At 51.1% G+C, this 15169-nt stretch overlaps 1 protein-coding gene across 1 annotated transcript in view; it reads right to left on the minus strand.

Annotated features, from left to right (window-relative positions):
- Nucleotides 1–4459: 4459 nt before the first annotated feature.
- The window catches only part of LOC141060282 (uncharacterized), a 76127-nt gene continuing 65417 nt past the window's right edge, over nucleotides 4460–15169 (minus strand). Inside the window, exons 6-7 of the mRNA XM_073556499.1 lie at nucleotides 12933–13044; nucleotides 4460–4573 (exon numbers count right to left, since the gene is read on the minus strand). Of these exons, the coding sequence (XP_073412600.1) occupies nucleotides 4460–4573; nucleotides 12933–13044 (226 nt within the window). The remainder of the gene's footprint in view (nucleotides 4574–12932; nucleotides 13045–15169) is intronic.

Below are 15169 nucleotides of genomic sequence, written 5' to 3' on the forward strand. Positions count from 1 at the left end.
GACGACAAATACATATTTCTCAAGCTTGGCATAGAGCTTGTTTTCCCTGAGTAACTGCAATACCTTCCTAACATGCTCTATGGGTGCATCACGGTCGCGTGAGTAAATAAGAATGTCATCAAGGTATATAATAACAAATTTCCCCAAGAGATGAGAAAAGACATCATTTATGAAATGTTGAAATACTGCTGGAGCGCTCGTCAACCCAAATGGCATCACCAAACTTTCAAAATGACCCTCAGGGGTATTAAATGCCGTCTTCCATTCATCCCCTTGACGGACTCTTATGAGATTGTATGCCCCCCTGAGGTCAAGCTTGGAAAACCATTTGGCACCAGACACCTGGTTGAACAAATCGGGTATCAGTGGCATCGGGTATGGGTCACGAACCGTGATCTGGTTGAGTTCCCTGAAATCCAGACACGGACGTAATCCGCCATCTTTCTTCTTGACAAAGAAGAACCCAGCCGCCAATGGAGATGATGAGGGCCTGATGTGCCCTTTGCTTAGACTCTCTGCAATGTATTCCTTGAGCGCTTGCCTCTCAGGACCTGAGATATTAAACATCCTGGCTTTCGGTAACTTGGCCCCCGGTTTTAATCTAATAGCACAGTCATAGGGTCGGTGCGGTGGCAGCTCAGAACAACCTCTTTCAGAAAATACATCAGCAAAGTCCAGCAGTGGCTCCGGGATGCTGGGAGTCACCGCGGAGATACACGTGGCCAGACAACTCTCCTGGCAGTATCTGCTCCACTGAATTATGTCCTGGGTTTTCCAATCAATCATCAATTGTGCATAGACAACCATGGAAACCCCAGAGCTATCTGAGCAGGTAAATTACTGAGCACCTTACATGTTACCCGCTCAGAGTGTAGGACCCCAATGTGGAGTTTTACATCAGCCACAAACTCTTTAATCTCCCCTTGTGAGAGAGGGGAGGCATTGATGGTAACCACCCGGATAGGATTAGGCAGCTCTTCCACCTTAAATCCCGCTGTACGCGCAAACTTTTCATCAATGAGATTAGCAGCTGAACCACTATCTACAAATACAGTAATTGACAGCTCTTGGCCCCCAATAACTACCTTGGCAGGGAGCATGCACTGGGAGACCACCACGGAGGATATGCAAAGGCTCAGACTAGACTCCTCCAAACCCTCTGAGTCTAGCAGTTTTTCCGCCGACGCGTCCTTCTTAGGTACCAGGGGGCATGCATTAATAAAATGTCCTTTTTTGCCACAAAAAAAACAGACCCCTTGCTTTCTGGGCAAGGGACATTTATGTTTGTTATTATGTGTATGAGATATACCAGTGATCTGCATAGGTTCCACGGATTCACCCAAAACAACCTCACCAGAAACTGCCCCCCCTCCCACAGGCAATGTCTCCTGCGACCTCTGACGAAAGTGGCGATCAATGCGTACAACAAGTACCATAGCAGCCTCCAGAGAGGCGGGAGTCTCATATATTAGCAGGGCTTGTTTAACCCTTCCAGAAACCCCATGCAAAAATTGACTTCTTAGAGCAGGGTCATTCCATTGAGTGTCCACAGCCCAGCAACGAAATTCAGTGCAGTAATCCTCCGCCAGTCGCTCACCCTGGAGCAGAGAGCGGATTTTAGACTCTGCTAACGCCAGTCTGTCTGGATCGTCATAGATTAAACCAAGAGCAGAAAAAAAAAGGTCTACGGACTCAAATGCATGTGAATCCGGAGGTAGTGAAAAGGCCCATGCTTGTGGATCACCACTCAGCAAGGAAATTACCAAGCCCACACGCTGAGCCTCATCTCCTGAGGAGAGAGGACGCATATGAAAATACAATTTGCAGGATTCACGAAATACAATGAACTTACAGCGATCACCAGAAAATCGTTCAGGGAGAGGTAACTTGGGTTCAGCTGCCCTGGCTGCTGTCTCAGTTTGCACAGCAGGAACTGACAGGCCTTGTTGCTGGACCGCCCCCCTCAGTTCAGTGACCTGTGTGGACAGAGCCTCCAGCTGCTTAGTAATGGAGACTATGGGATCCATGGTAAATAACCCCTTTTTTTTTTTTTGGGCCGACTATAATGTCATGGGAAGCCTAGGTGACTTTAGGCTGAAACCCCGGGGCCCCTGCGGTGTCCCTCAGACTAGGGGAAACCCTGTCTGTCCCTCAACCCAGGGTTTACACTGAAGGTGTGCCTGCCTGGGCCTCCACCCTGTCCTTGTCTCCTGTCCAGCCCTAAGCTGAACCCACCACCCTCCACCCAGTGAGGAGACCAAACACCAGACCCCACAAATAAGTATGGACAGGGATAACGGAAATGCACCACACCGCGTACACACAGGGGAATACAGTAATGTGCAAGGGCAACCAAATAATACAACACAGGGAGGCAAAATTGCAACAATGGAATATACTACACCAGCAACCGTATGCTCCTTAGACCACCACTCCAGACCGGTATCGCTAGCACAAGGCAAGAGCTATAGTCGGCGACGCCCATAGTCACGCAGGACAATTTAAAGACAGTGGATGTGGCTAAGACCCCAGCCAGAATAACAACCTGGTTAACCCAATCCAAGCCGGATCAGAGGAACAACCAGCGCCGTTGAGAACAAAGTGGTAGGATGGGGTATTACCGCTGTCTGCCGGACACCCTGGTGCGAACAGTGTCCGACATGACAATAAATCTCCGGTGTCCTTGATGTGAGCAGGTGCTATTCTCAGTAATGGTCTCAGACACCGGTCTATAAATGTAGATAAAGATTCTGTTACTGATCCGACCCCGCACACTATCGGGCGACCTGGTGGGGGCGCTGCGTCTTTGTGGACTTTAGGAATATAACACCAATGCGGCTTGTGTGGAAATTCAGGGAAGAGTTTCTCTGATATTTCTTAGACAATCGTCCCTTCTCTATGTGAAATCTCAGAGAAGATCTTAGTTGTTCCTTCTCGTTATTTGTGGGATCAGCGCTTGTTTTCCTATCTGCTGCTATCTGATCGCTGTCTTTCTGCTCCTTACTATATTGTCCATTGCTACTAAAGGTACTGTCACACTAAGCGATATCGCTAGCAATATCGCTATAACTTGTGACGTTATAGTGATATTGCTAGCAATATCGCTGTGTCTGATACTTACCTACGACCCGCTCCCCCGCTGGTTATCACTGATCGCGCGAGAACGTCCAGGACCGTTTCTCGTCGTCAGCTTCCTGCGGCGCTTCCTGTGGAGAGACGAGCGACGAGCGTGGAGCCGGGCGGGAGGACGCAGGATCGCCTAGTGTGACAGGTAAGTAGCAACCCCCGTCCCCAGCGACGTCGCTGGTGAGATCTGCCTGTGTGGCAGCTCACTAGCGACCACTTAGCGATGCACCAGCGATCCTGACCGCATCATATTGCTGGTCGGGATCGCTGGTGCATCGCTAAGTGTGACAGTACCTTTACAGAGGGAAATGAGATCATTGGGGGTGAAACATAGAGCCACAAGTCACCTGTGTATAGAGCGAGTGTATAGAGCTGTGAGCCTATAGTGACCCACTAATATCAGGATTTATACATAATGCCACCACTAACTGCTCCATCACCGGTGTGTATAGGAGAAGTGATGAGGGGCGCCCTCGCCTCGTCCCATTATTAATAGATAATGTGTCAGATAGAAGGCCGTCTCCCCTAATTATCAGTTTAGGGTCAGTGTATAGGGAGAGAATGATAGATAACAAGAAAAGGCCCAACCCGATATGTCGTAGGGTGATCTTCAAGAAAGTCCGGGCTCTATGTCCAACGCTTCTTCAGTGTTGGCAGAAACAAGGCACATTGGGATCCCCGGGGTTTCCGCATGTGACATTAATAACAATGTTTCTCACGAGCTTCTCTGTCCTTAATAAAGCCAACCTGATGGTCGGTAACAATTGGGGGCAGGTAGTGGGAGAGCCGGGCTGTAATCACTTTAGAGAATATTTTCACCTCTACAGTAATTAGTGATATTGGATGAAAATTAGGGCAGACATTTGGTTCTTCTCCAGGCTTTCAGAAACAATGTTATGTCAGCCTCCAATAATTAAGGGGCAGAGAGGGGGTCTTCTGAGATATTACTGATGACTTCTCCTAAAAATGGTAATAACTGGGGTGCAAACATCTTATAAAATCTATTATTGCCCCCATCCGGCCCAGGGCTCTTCCCGATAGGGAACGATGTAATGGCCTCTCCGATCTCTTCCTCAGTGACAGCTTTGTCTAGTTCCTCCTGCTAAGGGGTCTGTAAGGAAGGAAGAGCAGCGTCCATAATATATTTGTCAATTTTTCTTTCCGGAATATTAGGTGGCATGTCGTGGTATTATCCATGGATATTATAGAGCGAGCTATAATAGCAACAACATGCCTCAGCTGTGTCAGAGGGGTTATGCATTTCTGGCCCGGGTGCCCCTTTTATTTTGGGTACATATGTCCCTTGCATACATGGATATAACCTCCTTGCCAATCAGCGACCACATTTATCTGTGAATTCGTACGAGCACCTTCTCATGTGATCTTGGTATTTTCTATACGTTTCATCTATTAACAACTTTATCGCCTTTATTTTTTCAATCAGATCCTTTTTATTGAAGAAAACAAAGAATTACTAACATTGTGTTTTTCTTATACAAATATTGTGAGAAAAACAATAAAAAGAGAGAAAAACCAGTAAACAATATAACAACCGGTTACAATGAGATAAATCCCGATTTCGCTCTATAGTATAAAGCTTTGGAATAGTAATTTTACATTTGTACAGACATAATATCTGAATACTTAATGACTGATTATTTTTTCCCTATTGGGGCATCAAAAGAAAAAGAATAGATCTAAGAAGGATCAGTTGTGTGGTCTGAGAGAATTATTATCTGCGGACATCTTGGGTATAAATATATAAATTCCCAGTTTACTGTAAGGGAATGGAGAAACGGTCCAGTGTAGGATTTCTGAGAAGGTTTTCTGAAGCAATACCTGGGGTAATGTGGTATGTGGATGGATTTCTTGAGAGCGTTCCATTAATATAAGCTTCCCCTTTCCAAGCATAGAGTGATATATATCCTGGATTTTAGCCCTTTTATCATTGGGGGAGAATTGTGTATCCAATGTAGAGCCAACAACTTTCTGGCTAGAATAATATTCTTGAGCTATTCCCATATGGAGTCTGGGTCTACACCCTCTCCCAGGAGTCCTAGGAGAAAGATTTTAGGCTCCTACTGAAGTTGTATCCCAAATACAGAATTACAAGAGTGAACACCCCCTTCCTGTAGACGCCAATATTACCACGTCCAGGGCCGGCGTTTGGGGCAGGCAGACCAGGCAGATGACCAGGGCCCGCACCCACAAAGGGGGCCTCCTGCATCTGCAGCCCCTTTATGAAGTGCACAGAGGGTGCACAGCAGTGAATAACACTGTGCATCCTCTGTAGTCCTAGAGCTTCTCTCCCAAACCCCCTCCAGCCTCCCTCTCTCTCTCTTTCTCCCTACAGTCAGGTTAGAAGTTGAGAGTGAGGTGGAGGGGCCAATTACAGCACAGCAGAGATCAGAGCAGGGCCAGAAAGATGCCTGCAACCCTGTGTCTCTGTGTCATTTCCTCCAAGTGCTCATCATGGCTGCTCATAAAACACTGTCCTGGGAATGGATCTGTACAAGTGAAGCCACAGAACCTTGTAAGTATACATGTATATGTGTATCTGTGCATGTACATGTGCAGTATATAGTGTGTGTCTGTATATGTGTATATAGTATGTGTGTGCATATGTGTGCATATATATAGTATACAGTATGATTGTGTATATCTGTGGTGCATGTGAGTATATATAATATATATATACAGTATGTTGTAAGGTTCCACCATGTGAGTGGATGGGGATTACTCTCTTGGCAGGTCATTGAGGTAAACACTGGCACGCTCAGGGTTAAAATTAAGCCATTCAGTTTATTATTTAGACAGTTCCAGCAGTCATTTGCACTGTCTGTTAAACCTTCAGCTTTAACACATGGATGCAGATACATGGATGCTTATCCACAGAGGCACCCTATAGCCACTTCTCACACAGTCTTTCACTGACCCGGTCAGTATAACACACAGTTGTCAATACCGTTACCTGTTGGATCACCACACAGGTTCGCGGATACATCTTGTCCTCAGAGGCATCCGATAGATATCAGTTCACACACAGTCTCTTTCTGACCCCGGTCAGTATCACACGGTTTTCAAGACCGTTAACAGTTGGCCACACAGGTTCCCAGATCCCTCTTACCGCAGAGGCACAAACACATTTCCACTCTGTACACCGTGTACACATGTCTCTGCTCCGTACACCTCGTACACATGCGGCTCCGGTCCGTACACACCATACACTCATGGCTCCGCTCCGTACACCTCGTACACACGCGGCTCCGCTCCACACACTCCGTACACTCATGGCTCCGCTCCGTACACCTCGTACACACACGGCTCCGCTCCGTACACCTCGTACACACACGGCTCTGCTCCGTACACCTCGTACACACACGGCTCCGCTCCGTACACCTCGTACACACACGGCTCCGCTCCATACACCTCGTACACACACGGTTCCGTTCCGTACACCTCGTACACACACGGCTCCGCTCCGTACAACTCGTACACGCGGCTCCACTCCGTACACCTCGTATACAGGCAGCTCCGCTCCATACATCTCGTACACACACGGCTCCGCTCCGTGCAACTCGTACACACCCGGCTCCGCTCCGTACACCCGGTACACACACGGCTCCGCTCCGTACACCACGTACACGCGGCTCCGCTACGTACACCTCGTATACAGGCAGCTCCACTCCGTACACACACGGCTCCGCTCCGTACATCTCGTACACACTTGGCTCCGCTCTGTACACCTCGTACACACTCGGCTCTGCTCCGTACATCTCGCACACACGGCTCTGCTCCGTACACCTCATACACACTCGGCTCCGCTCCGTACAACTCGTACACACTCGGCTCCACTCCGTACACCTCGTACACACTCGGCTCCGCTCCGTACACCTCGCACACATGGCTCTGCTCCGTACACCTCATACACACGCGGCTCCGCTCCGTACACATGGCTCCGCTCTGTACACCTCGTACACACTCGGTTCTGCTCTGTACACCTCGTACACATGGCTCCGCTCCGTACACCTCGTACATACTCGGCTCCACTCCGTACACCTTGTACACACTCGGCTCTGCTCCGTACACCTCGTAGACATGCGGCTCCACTCCGAACACCTCGTACACACTCGGCTCCACTCCGTACACCTCGCACACACGGCTCTGCTCCGTACACCTCATACACACACGGCTCCGCTCCGTACACATGGCTCGGCTCCGCTCCGTACACCCCGTACACACTCGGCTCCACTCCGTACACCTTGTACACACACGGCTCTGCTCCGTACACCTCGTACACACGCGGCTCTGCTCCGTACACCTCGTACACACACGACTCTGCTCCGTACACCTCGTACACACGCGGTTCCGCTCCGTACACCTTGTACACACACGGCTCCACTCCGAACACCTCGAACACACTCGGCTCCACTCCGTACACCTCGTACACACGCGGCTCCGCTCCGTACACCTCGTACACACACGGCTCCGCTCCGTACACCTCGTACACATGACTCCGCTCTGTACACCTCATACACACGCAGCTCCGTTCCGTACACCTCGTACACACACGGCTCCGCTACGTACACCTCGTACACACATGGCTCTGCTCCGCACACCTCGTACACACACGGCTCCGCTCCCTACACCTCGTACCCACACGGCTCCGCTCCGTACACCTCGTACACACATGGCTCTGATCCACACACCTCGTACAAACACGGCTCTGCTCCGTACACCTCGCACACACACGGCTCCGCTCCGTACACCTCGTACACACACGGCTCCGCTCCGTACACCTTGTACACACACTGCTCCGCTCCGTACACCTCGTACACACGGCTCCGCTCCGTACACCTCGCACACACACGGCTTCGCTCCGTACACCTCGTACACACACGGCTCCGCTCCGTACACCTTGTACACACACTGCTCCGCTCCGTACACCTCGTACACACACAGCTCCGCTCCATACACCTCGTACACACGCGGCTCTGCTCCGTACACCGTGTACACACACGGCTCTGCTCCGTACACCTCGTACACACGGCTCCGCTCCGTACACCTCGTACACACACGGCTCCGCTCCGTACACCTCGTACACACGCGGCTCCGCTCCGTACACCTCGAACACACAGGGTCCGCTCCGTACACCTCGTACACACGCGGCTCCGCTCCGTACACCTCGTACACACACGGCTCCGCTCCGTACACCTCGTACACACACGGCTCCGCTCCGTGCACCTCGTACACACACGGCTCCGCTCCGTACATCTCGTACACACGCGGCTCCTCTCCGTACACCGCGTACACACACGGCTCCGCTCCGTACACCTCGTACACACACGGCTCCGCTCCGTACACCTCGTACACACGCGGCTCCGCTCCGTACACCTCGTACACACGCGGCTCCGCTCCGTACACCTCGTACACACACGGCTCCGCTCCGTACACCTCGTACACACAGGGCTCCTCTCCGTACACCTCGTACACACACGGCTCCGCTCCGTACACCTCGTACACACACGGCTCTGCTCCGTACACCTCGTACACACACGGCTCCGCTCCGTACACCTCGTACACACACGGCTCCGCTCCGTACACCTCGTACACACAGGGCTCCTCTCCGTACACCTCGTACACACACGGCTCCGCTCCGTACACCTCGTACACACACGGCTCCGCTCCGTACACCTCGTACACACACGGCTCCGCTCCGTACACCTCGTACACACACGGCTCCGCTCCGTACACCTCGTACACCCAGGGCTCCTCTCCGTACACCTCGTACACACACGGCTCCGCTCCGTACACCTCGTACACACACGGCTCCGCTCCGTACACCTCGTACACACAGGGCTCCTCTCCGTACACCTCGTACACACACGGCTCCGCTCCGTACACCTCGTACACACACGGCTCCGCTCCGTACACCTCGTACACACACGGCTCCGCTCCGTACACCTTGTACACACACTGCTCCGCTCCGTACACCTCGTACACACGGCTCCGCTCCGTACACCTCGCACACACACGGCTTCGCTCCGTACACCTCGTACACACACGGCTCCGCTCCGTACACCTTGTACACACACTGCTCCGCTCCGTACACCTCGTACACACACAGCTCCGCTCCATACACCTCGTACACACGCGGCTCCGCTCCGTACACCGTGTACACACACGGCTCTGCTCCGTACACCTCGTACACACATGGCTCCGCTCCGTACACCTCGTACACACACGGCTCCGCTCCGTACACCTCGTACACACGCGGCTCCGCTCCGTACACCTCGAACACACAGGGTCCGCTCCGTACACCTCGTACACACGCGGCTCCGCTCCGTACACCTCGTACACACACGGCTCCGCTCCGTACACCTCGTACACACACGGCTCCGCTCCGTGCACCTCGTACACACACGGCTCCGCTCCGTACATCTCGTACACACGCGGCTCCTCTCCGTACACCGCGTACACACACGGCTCCGCTCCGTACACCTCGTACACACACGGCTCCGCTCCGTACACCTCGTACACCCGCGGCTCCGCTCCGTACACCTCGTACACACGCGGCTCCGCTCCGTACACCTCGTACACACACGGCTCCGCTCCGTACACCTCGTACACACAGGGCTCCTCTCCGTACACCTCGTACACACACGGCTCCGCTCCGTACACCTCGTACACACACGGCTCCGCTCCGTACACCTCGTACACACACGGCTCCGCTCCGTACACCTCGTACACACACGGCTCCGCTCCGCACACCTCGTACACACAGGGCTCCTCTCCGTACACCTCGTACACACACGGCTCCGCTCCGTACACCTCGTACACACACGGCTCCGCTCCGTACACCTCGTACACACACGGCTCCGCTCCGTACACCTCGTACACACACGGCTCCGCTCCGTACACCTCGTACACCCAGGGCTCCTCTCCGTACACCTCGTACACACACGGCTCCGCTCCGTACACCTCGTACACACACGGCTCCGCTCCGTACACCTCGTACACACAGGGCTCCTCTCCGTACACCTCGTACACACACGGCTCCGCTCCGTACACCTCGTACACACACGGCTCCGCTCCGTACACCTCGTACACACACGGCTCCTCTCCGTACACCTCGTACACACACGGCTCCTCTCCGTACACCTCGTACACACACGGCTCCGCTCCGTACACCTCGTACACACATGGCTCCTCTCCGTACACCTCGTACACACACGGCTCCGCTCCGTACACCTCGTACACACAGGGCTCCTCTCCGTACACCTCGTACACACACGGCTCCGCTCCGTACACCTCGTACACACGTGGCTCCTCTCCGTACACCTCGTACACACGTGGCTCCTCTCCGTACACCTCGTACACACACGGCTCTGCTCCGTACACCTCGTACACACACGGCTCCGCTCCGTACACCTCGTACACACACGGCTCCGCTCCGTACACCTCGTACACACAGGGCTCCTCTCCGTACACCTCGTACACACACGGCTCCGCTCCGTACACCTCGTACACACGCGGCTCCGCTCCGTACACCTCGTACACACAGGGCTCCTCTCCGTACACCTCGTACACACACGGCTCTGCTCCGTACACCTCGTACACACAGCTCCGCTCCGTACACCTCGTACACACGCGGCTCCGCTCCGTACACCTCGTACACACAGCTCCGCTCCGTACACCTCGTACACACGCGGCTCCGCTCCGTACACCTCGTACACACACGGCTCCGCTCCGTACACCTCGTACACACACGGCTCCGCTCCGTACACCTCGTACACACAGGGCTCCTCTCCGTACACCTCGTACACACACGGCTCCGCTCCGTACACCTCGTACACACGCGGCTCCGCTCCGTACACCTCGTACACACAGGGCTCCTCTCCGTACACCTCGTACACACACGGCTCTGCTCCGTACACCTCGTACACACACGGCTCCGCTCCGTACACCTCGTACACACACGGCTCCGCTCCGTACACCTCGTACACACGCGGCTCCGCTCCGTACACCTCGTACACACACGGCTCCGCTCCGTACACCTCGTACACACACGGCTCCGCTCCGTACACCTCGTACACCTCGTACACACACGGCTCTGCTCCGTACACCTCGTACACACACGGCTCTGCTACATCCACCCTGTAAACCCCTCCTGACCCCACACAGAAACTTCCCCTCATCCAGCACCATGACAACCAGCACAGCAGAGTCCTGCCCACACTGAGGCCCCTGATCATGTGACCCCTGACTCCTCCCCTCCTGTGACCTCATCACAGGTCCTGTGTGCACAGAGCAGCTGTAGAAATCTCCGGCCTCGGGGGTCTCACCAGACTTCGCTCTTTTCTTGCAGGGGCCGCAGTGGATTTCATCCCGGATCCATAGAGCTGAATAGAGGAGCGATGTTCCTTCACTCTGATGGGAATTGATGGTGACGTTTGTCCAACGTCCACGTTACTGAGTAAATCCCCCCAGGACTGCAGCCGGTAAAGACCCCGATATCCACAGGTGTCCCCTCTAATTGGGGGAAAGGGATAGAAAAGCCTCTTATCCCGAGGGGAAACCCTGTACATGGAGACATCGGCCTCAGATCTCTCCTGTCCTGTTCTTCCAGAAAAGCCTCAAACTTCTGTGTGTGACTCAGAGCTGAGATCTAACGGGAGAGAAGATTCCAGTGCGGGGAAGACGGGAAACCTTCATATAGACGGCCGGTGGGGATGGAGGCAGTGACCGACTCTGGCCACATCTGTCTCTAGAGCCGCAGTAGAAGATGAAGATGTCGTCCTCACCATGAAGGAGTTATTTCTCATGTCGCGTGTAATGAATCTCTCCTGCAGTATTGCTAATGCCGATTCCAGTGTCGGTAATGAGACGAGAATTAGCGTTATGGAAGATGAGTCTATGAGGAACGTGTTCAGCTGCCGACTCCGAGGAGGAAACTGCTTGTTGTCTGTGGCCTAAATATATAGGTTTTATTAGTAGATGTCAGGGGAGAAAACTAAACCCTGTAAGATAATAAATCTCCTCATATGTTTCCCTTATTATCTCCAGTAATTGTATTATTACACAGGATTCTTATGATGTTACATCCGATCATCTTCTTCTCATTCAGGTCTCTACAATATCGGATCCTCTCAGTGAAGATCTTCTACAGAAGAGAATTTTCCTGATTTACCCATCAAGGATGGATATGGACAGAGACAAGATGGCGGAGAGGATGTTACACCTCACCCTAGAGATCCTCTTCCATCTCACTGGAGAGGTGAGAGATTCTGATGACGTCACATTACATCATTCTTATCTATGGGAATAACAGATGGACAGAACTGGAGAGGTGAGGACTCTGGAAATGTCTGTAGTGAGATTTATTAATGTGTCTCTCCATAACCAGGATTACACAGTGGTGAAGAAGACCTCTAGTGATCGCTGTCAGGACCCTGTGTCTGAGGGATGGGGAAGACCCCTGAGCCCAATCACGGGGCCTCCACCTCACCCCCTGATCCATGAGGACATCAATGACCAGAAGATCCTAGAACTCACCTACAAGATGATGGAGCTGCTGACTGGAGAGGTGACACTGCTGGGAATGCTGGGACATTATACAGTAACACTATGAAGGGATCGGGGGATGACGGTATCATTGTATGTGTCAGGTTCCTATAAGGTGTCAGGATGTCGCTGTCTATTTCTCCATGGAGGAGTGGGAGTATTTAGAAGGACACAGAGATCTGTACAAGGACGTCATAATGGAGGTTCCCCAGCCCCTCACATCTCCAGGTAATAGACAGGACTAAATACACACGGCCTATAATTATCTGTATGTAGAGAATGAATTCAGTCCCTGTATGTGTTTCCTCCAGATCTATCCAGTAAGAGGACAACACCAGAGAGATGTCCCCGTCCTCTTCTTGCACAGGACTGTAACCAAGAAGATCCCAGTGCTCCTCAGGATCATCAGGTAGATGGAGAGAAGGTGTCAGGAGATCTCCCCTATGATGTGTAGACGGCTGTGAAGGTCTTGTGCTCAGTCTTGTTTTATCCACCAGTATTATATGTTTTATACTTGTGTAATGAGAACGATGGAGATGGCAGGATTAGAGCTGATCATAGATGGGACTTCTCCATCTGTCTGTGACTTTTACAATATTTGTTTCAGGGTGAAGATCTGACCCATATTAATCCTACAGAGACATATGTGAGGGGTGATGAGCGGTGTAAAGAGGAGATTCCCACATATGACTGCCCAGGTGAGTAGTAACCACTGAATGCAGAGACGTCACAGATTCCTCTCAGTCACCGGCTGTGGCTGCTTTATCGGTGGTGTAGTCCGGCCGTATTACCATGATCACCATTTTGCCTCTAGACCACAACATTCTCCTCCACCCAAAACTGTTCAAATGACTTTGATACAGGAAAGATATATATCTTTGTACCGTGTAAGCCAGTAGATAGAAGAATATTTAGAATTGAGAGTCCTCAGTGGTTGATACCTTTTAATGGCTAACTGAAAAGGTGGTAACACATTGCAAGCTTTCGAGACTACTCAGGTCTCTTCGTCAGGCTAGACTAATACAACATCTGAAAAATCACATATTTATACACAAAACAACACAGAAATATCGCAATAGATAAGACAAGTGACATTTAGCAGAACTGTCATTATGGGAGAGGGATAAACATAAATATTGGAACAGTTCACAGATAAGGAGTGTGAAAGTTTTATTATCCACTGATTGGGGTCTAGTTCTGTGTTGTGTAATGACCCCAGAAGTTCTGAAGAGCAAATTCCTTAATTGATGTAAAAAGACATAAATCCATGTGACACATTCATTCCTGCACTGAGTGTGTCAAAAGATGTCACAAATTTATACTCCCAGACCCTCCTGTCTCTCTGAGAGTTGAAGTTACCATTTAATACAAGTAATTTAATGTCCATCATGCTATGACCGGGGATACAAAATTGTTTTGCCACAGGTAGATCCCTTCTTTTTTCTCTTATTGTGTGACGATGAGCATTCATCCTTGTTCTAAGCTTTTGCCCTGTCTCCCCCACATACAGACCCCCAGTTGGACATTTAGTACAAATAATTAAGTACACCCCATTAGATGTGATGCAGCTGAGAGTACCTGGGATCTTGTAGTCCTGATGTGAGTTGGGGATCTTTATCTTGTCCGTGGTCATTATAGATGGACAGGTTTTACATTTTTTTCTGGTTGCAAGGAAAGGTTCCTGCAGCTGTTGGAGAGGACAGGGAGCTTCTGACAATGATGCTTCTTAGATTTGGGGGCTGCCTAAAACACAGTAGTGGGGGGTCTGGAAACATGGATTGTAATCAGGCATCGTTTTGTAGTAAAGGTTGTAATTTCCGTGCCGCTCCCCTTAGCACCTCCAGATTTGGGTTGTAGGTGACCACTAGAGGCTCCCGGTTATTCTCTTCTTTAGCTTTGTAATGTAGCAGGTGATTCCTTGATATTCTGGTGGCTCTTGTAATTTGGTTTTCAGCTGTTCTTGGATGGTAGCCCTGACTCAAAAAGGACTTTCTGAGGTGAGAGGTGACCAAGGTGTTTGTCTCTATCCATGGGGATGGAACATGCGTTATATGTTATATATTGGTAACGTATGATATTCCGATCACGCTCAGTAATGCAATTCAATGAGTGCATGGAAAACATTGGACTGCACTCCGATGACATAATGGAGAAGAGTTTGATCTCCATCTTTTCCTCAGTGTTCTCTGATTCTCTCATCCTAGACAATCGGACCACACTGTGCTGACACTCGGGTCAGATCCTGATCCAAGTGTCAGCTTTACAGTATAATTGGCCGATTCTCTCAGATCAGGGAATATATATGGCCGTCTGCATTGGCCCTTAGAAATCCATACAATCACAAAATTGGCCCAAAAAGCATGAATCCATGCATAAATAATTCACCACAGAATCATATTATTACTTTTGTGGTAACAACGTAACAAAAAATGTTGACCCCACACCATAGTGTATACTTGTTAAAAATTTATATTTTATT

The sequence above is a fragment of the Dendrobates tinctorius genome, unplaced genomic scaffold, assembly GCF_039654945.1.
Source record: "Dendrobates tinctorius isolate UK_male_01 unplaced genomic scaffold, ASM3965494v1 ptg000233l, whole genome shotgun sequence".
Classification (NCBI taxonomy): Eukaryota; Metazoa; Chordata; class Amphibia; order Anura; family Dendrobatidae; genus Dendrobates; species Dendrobates tinctorius.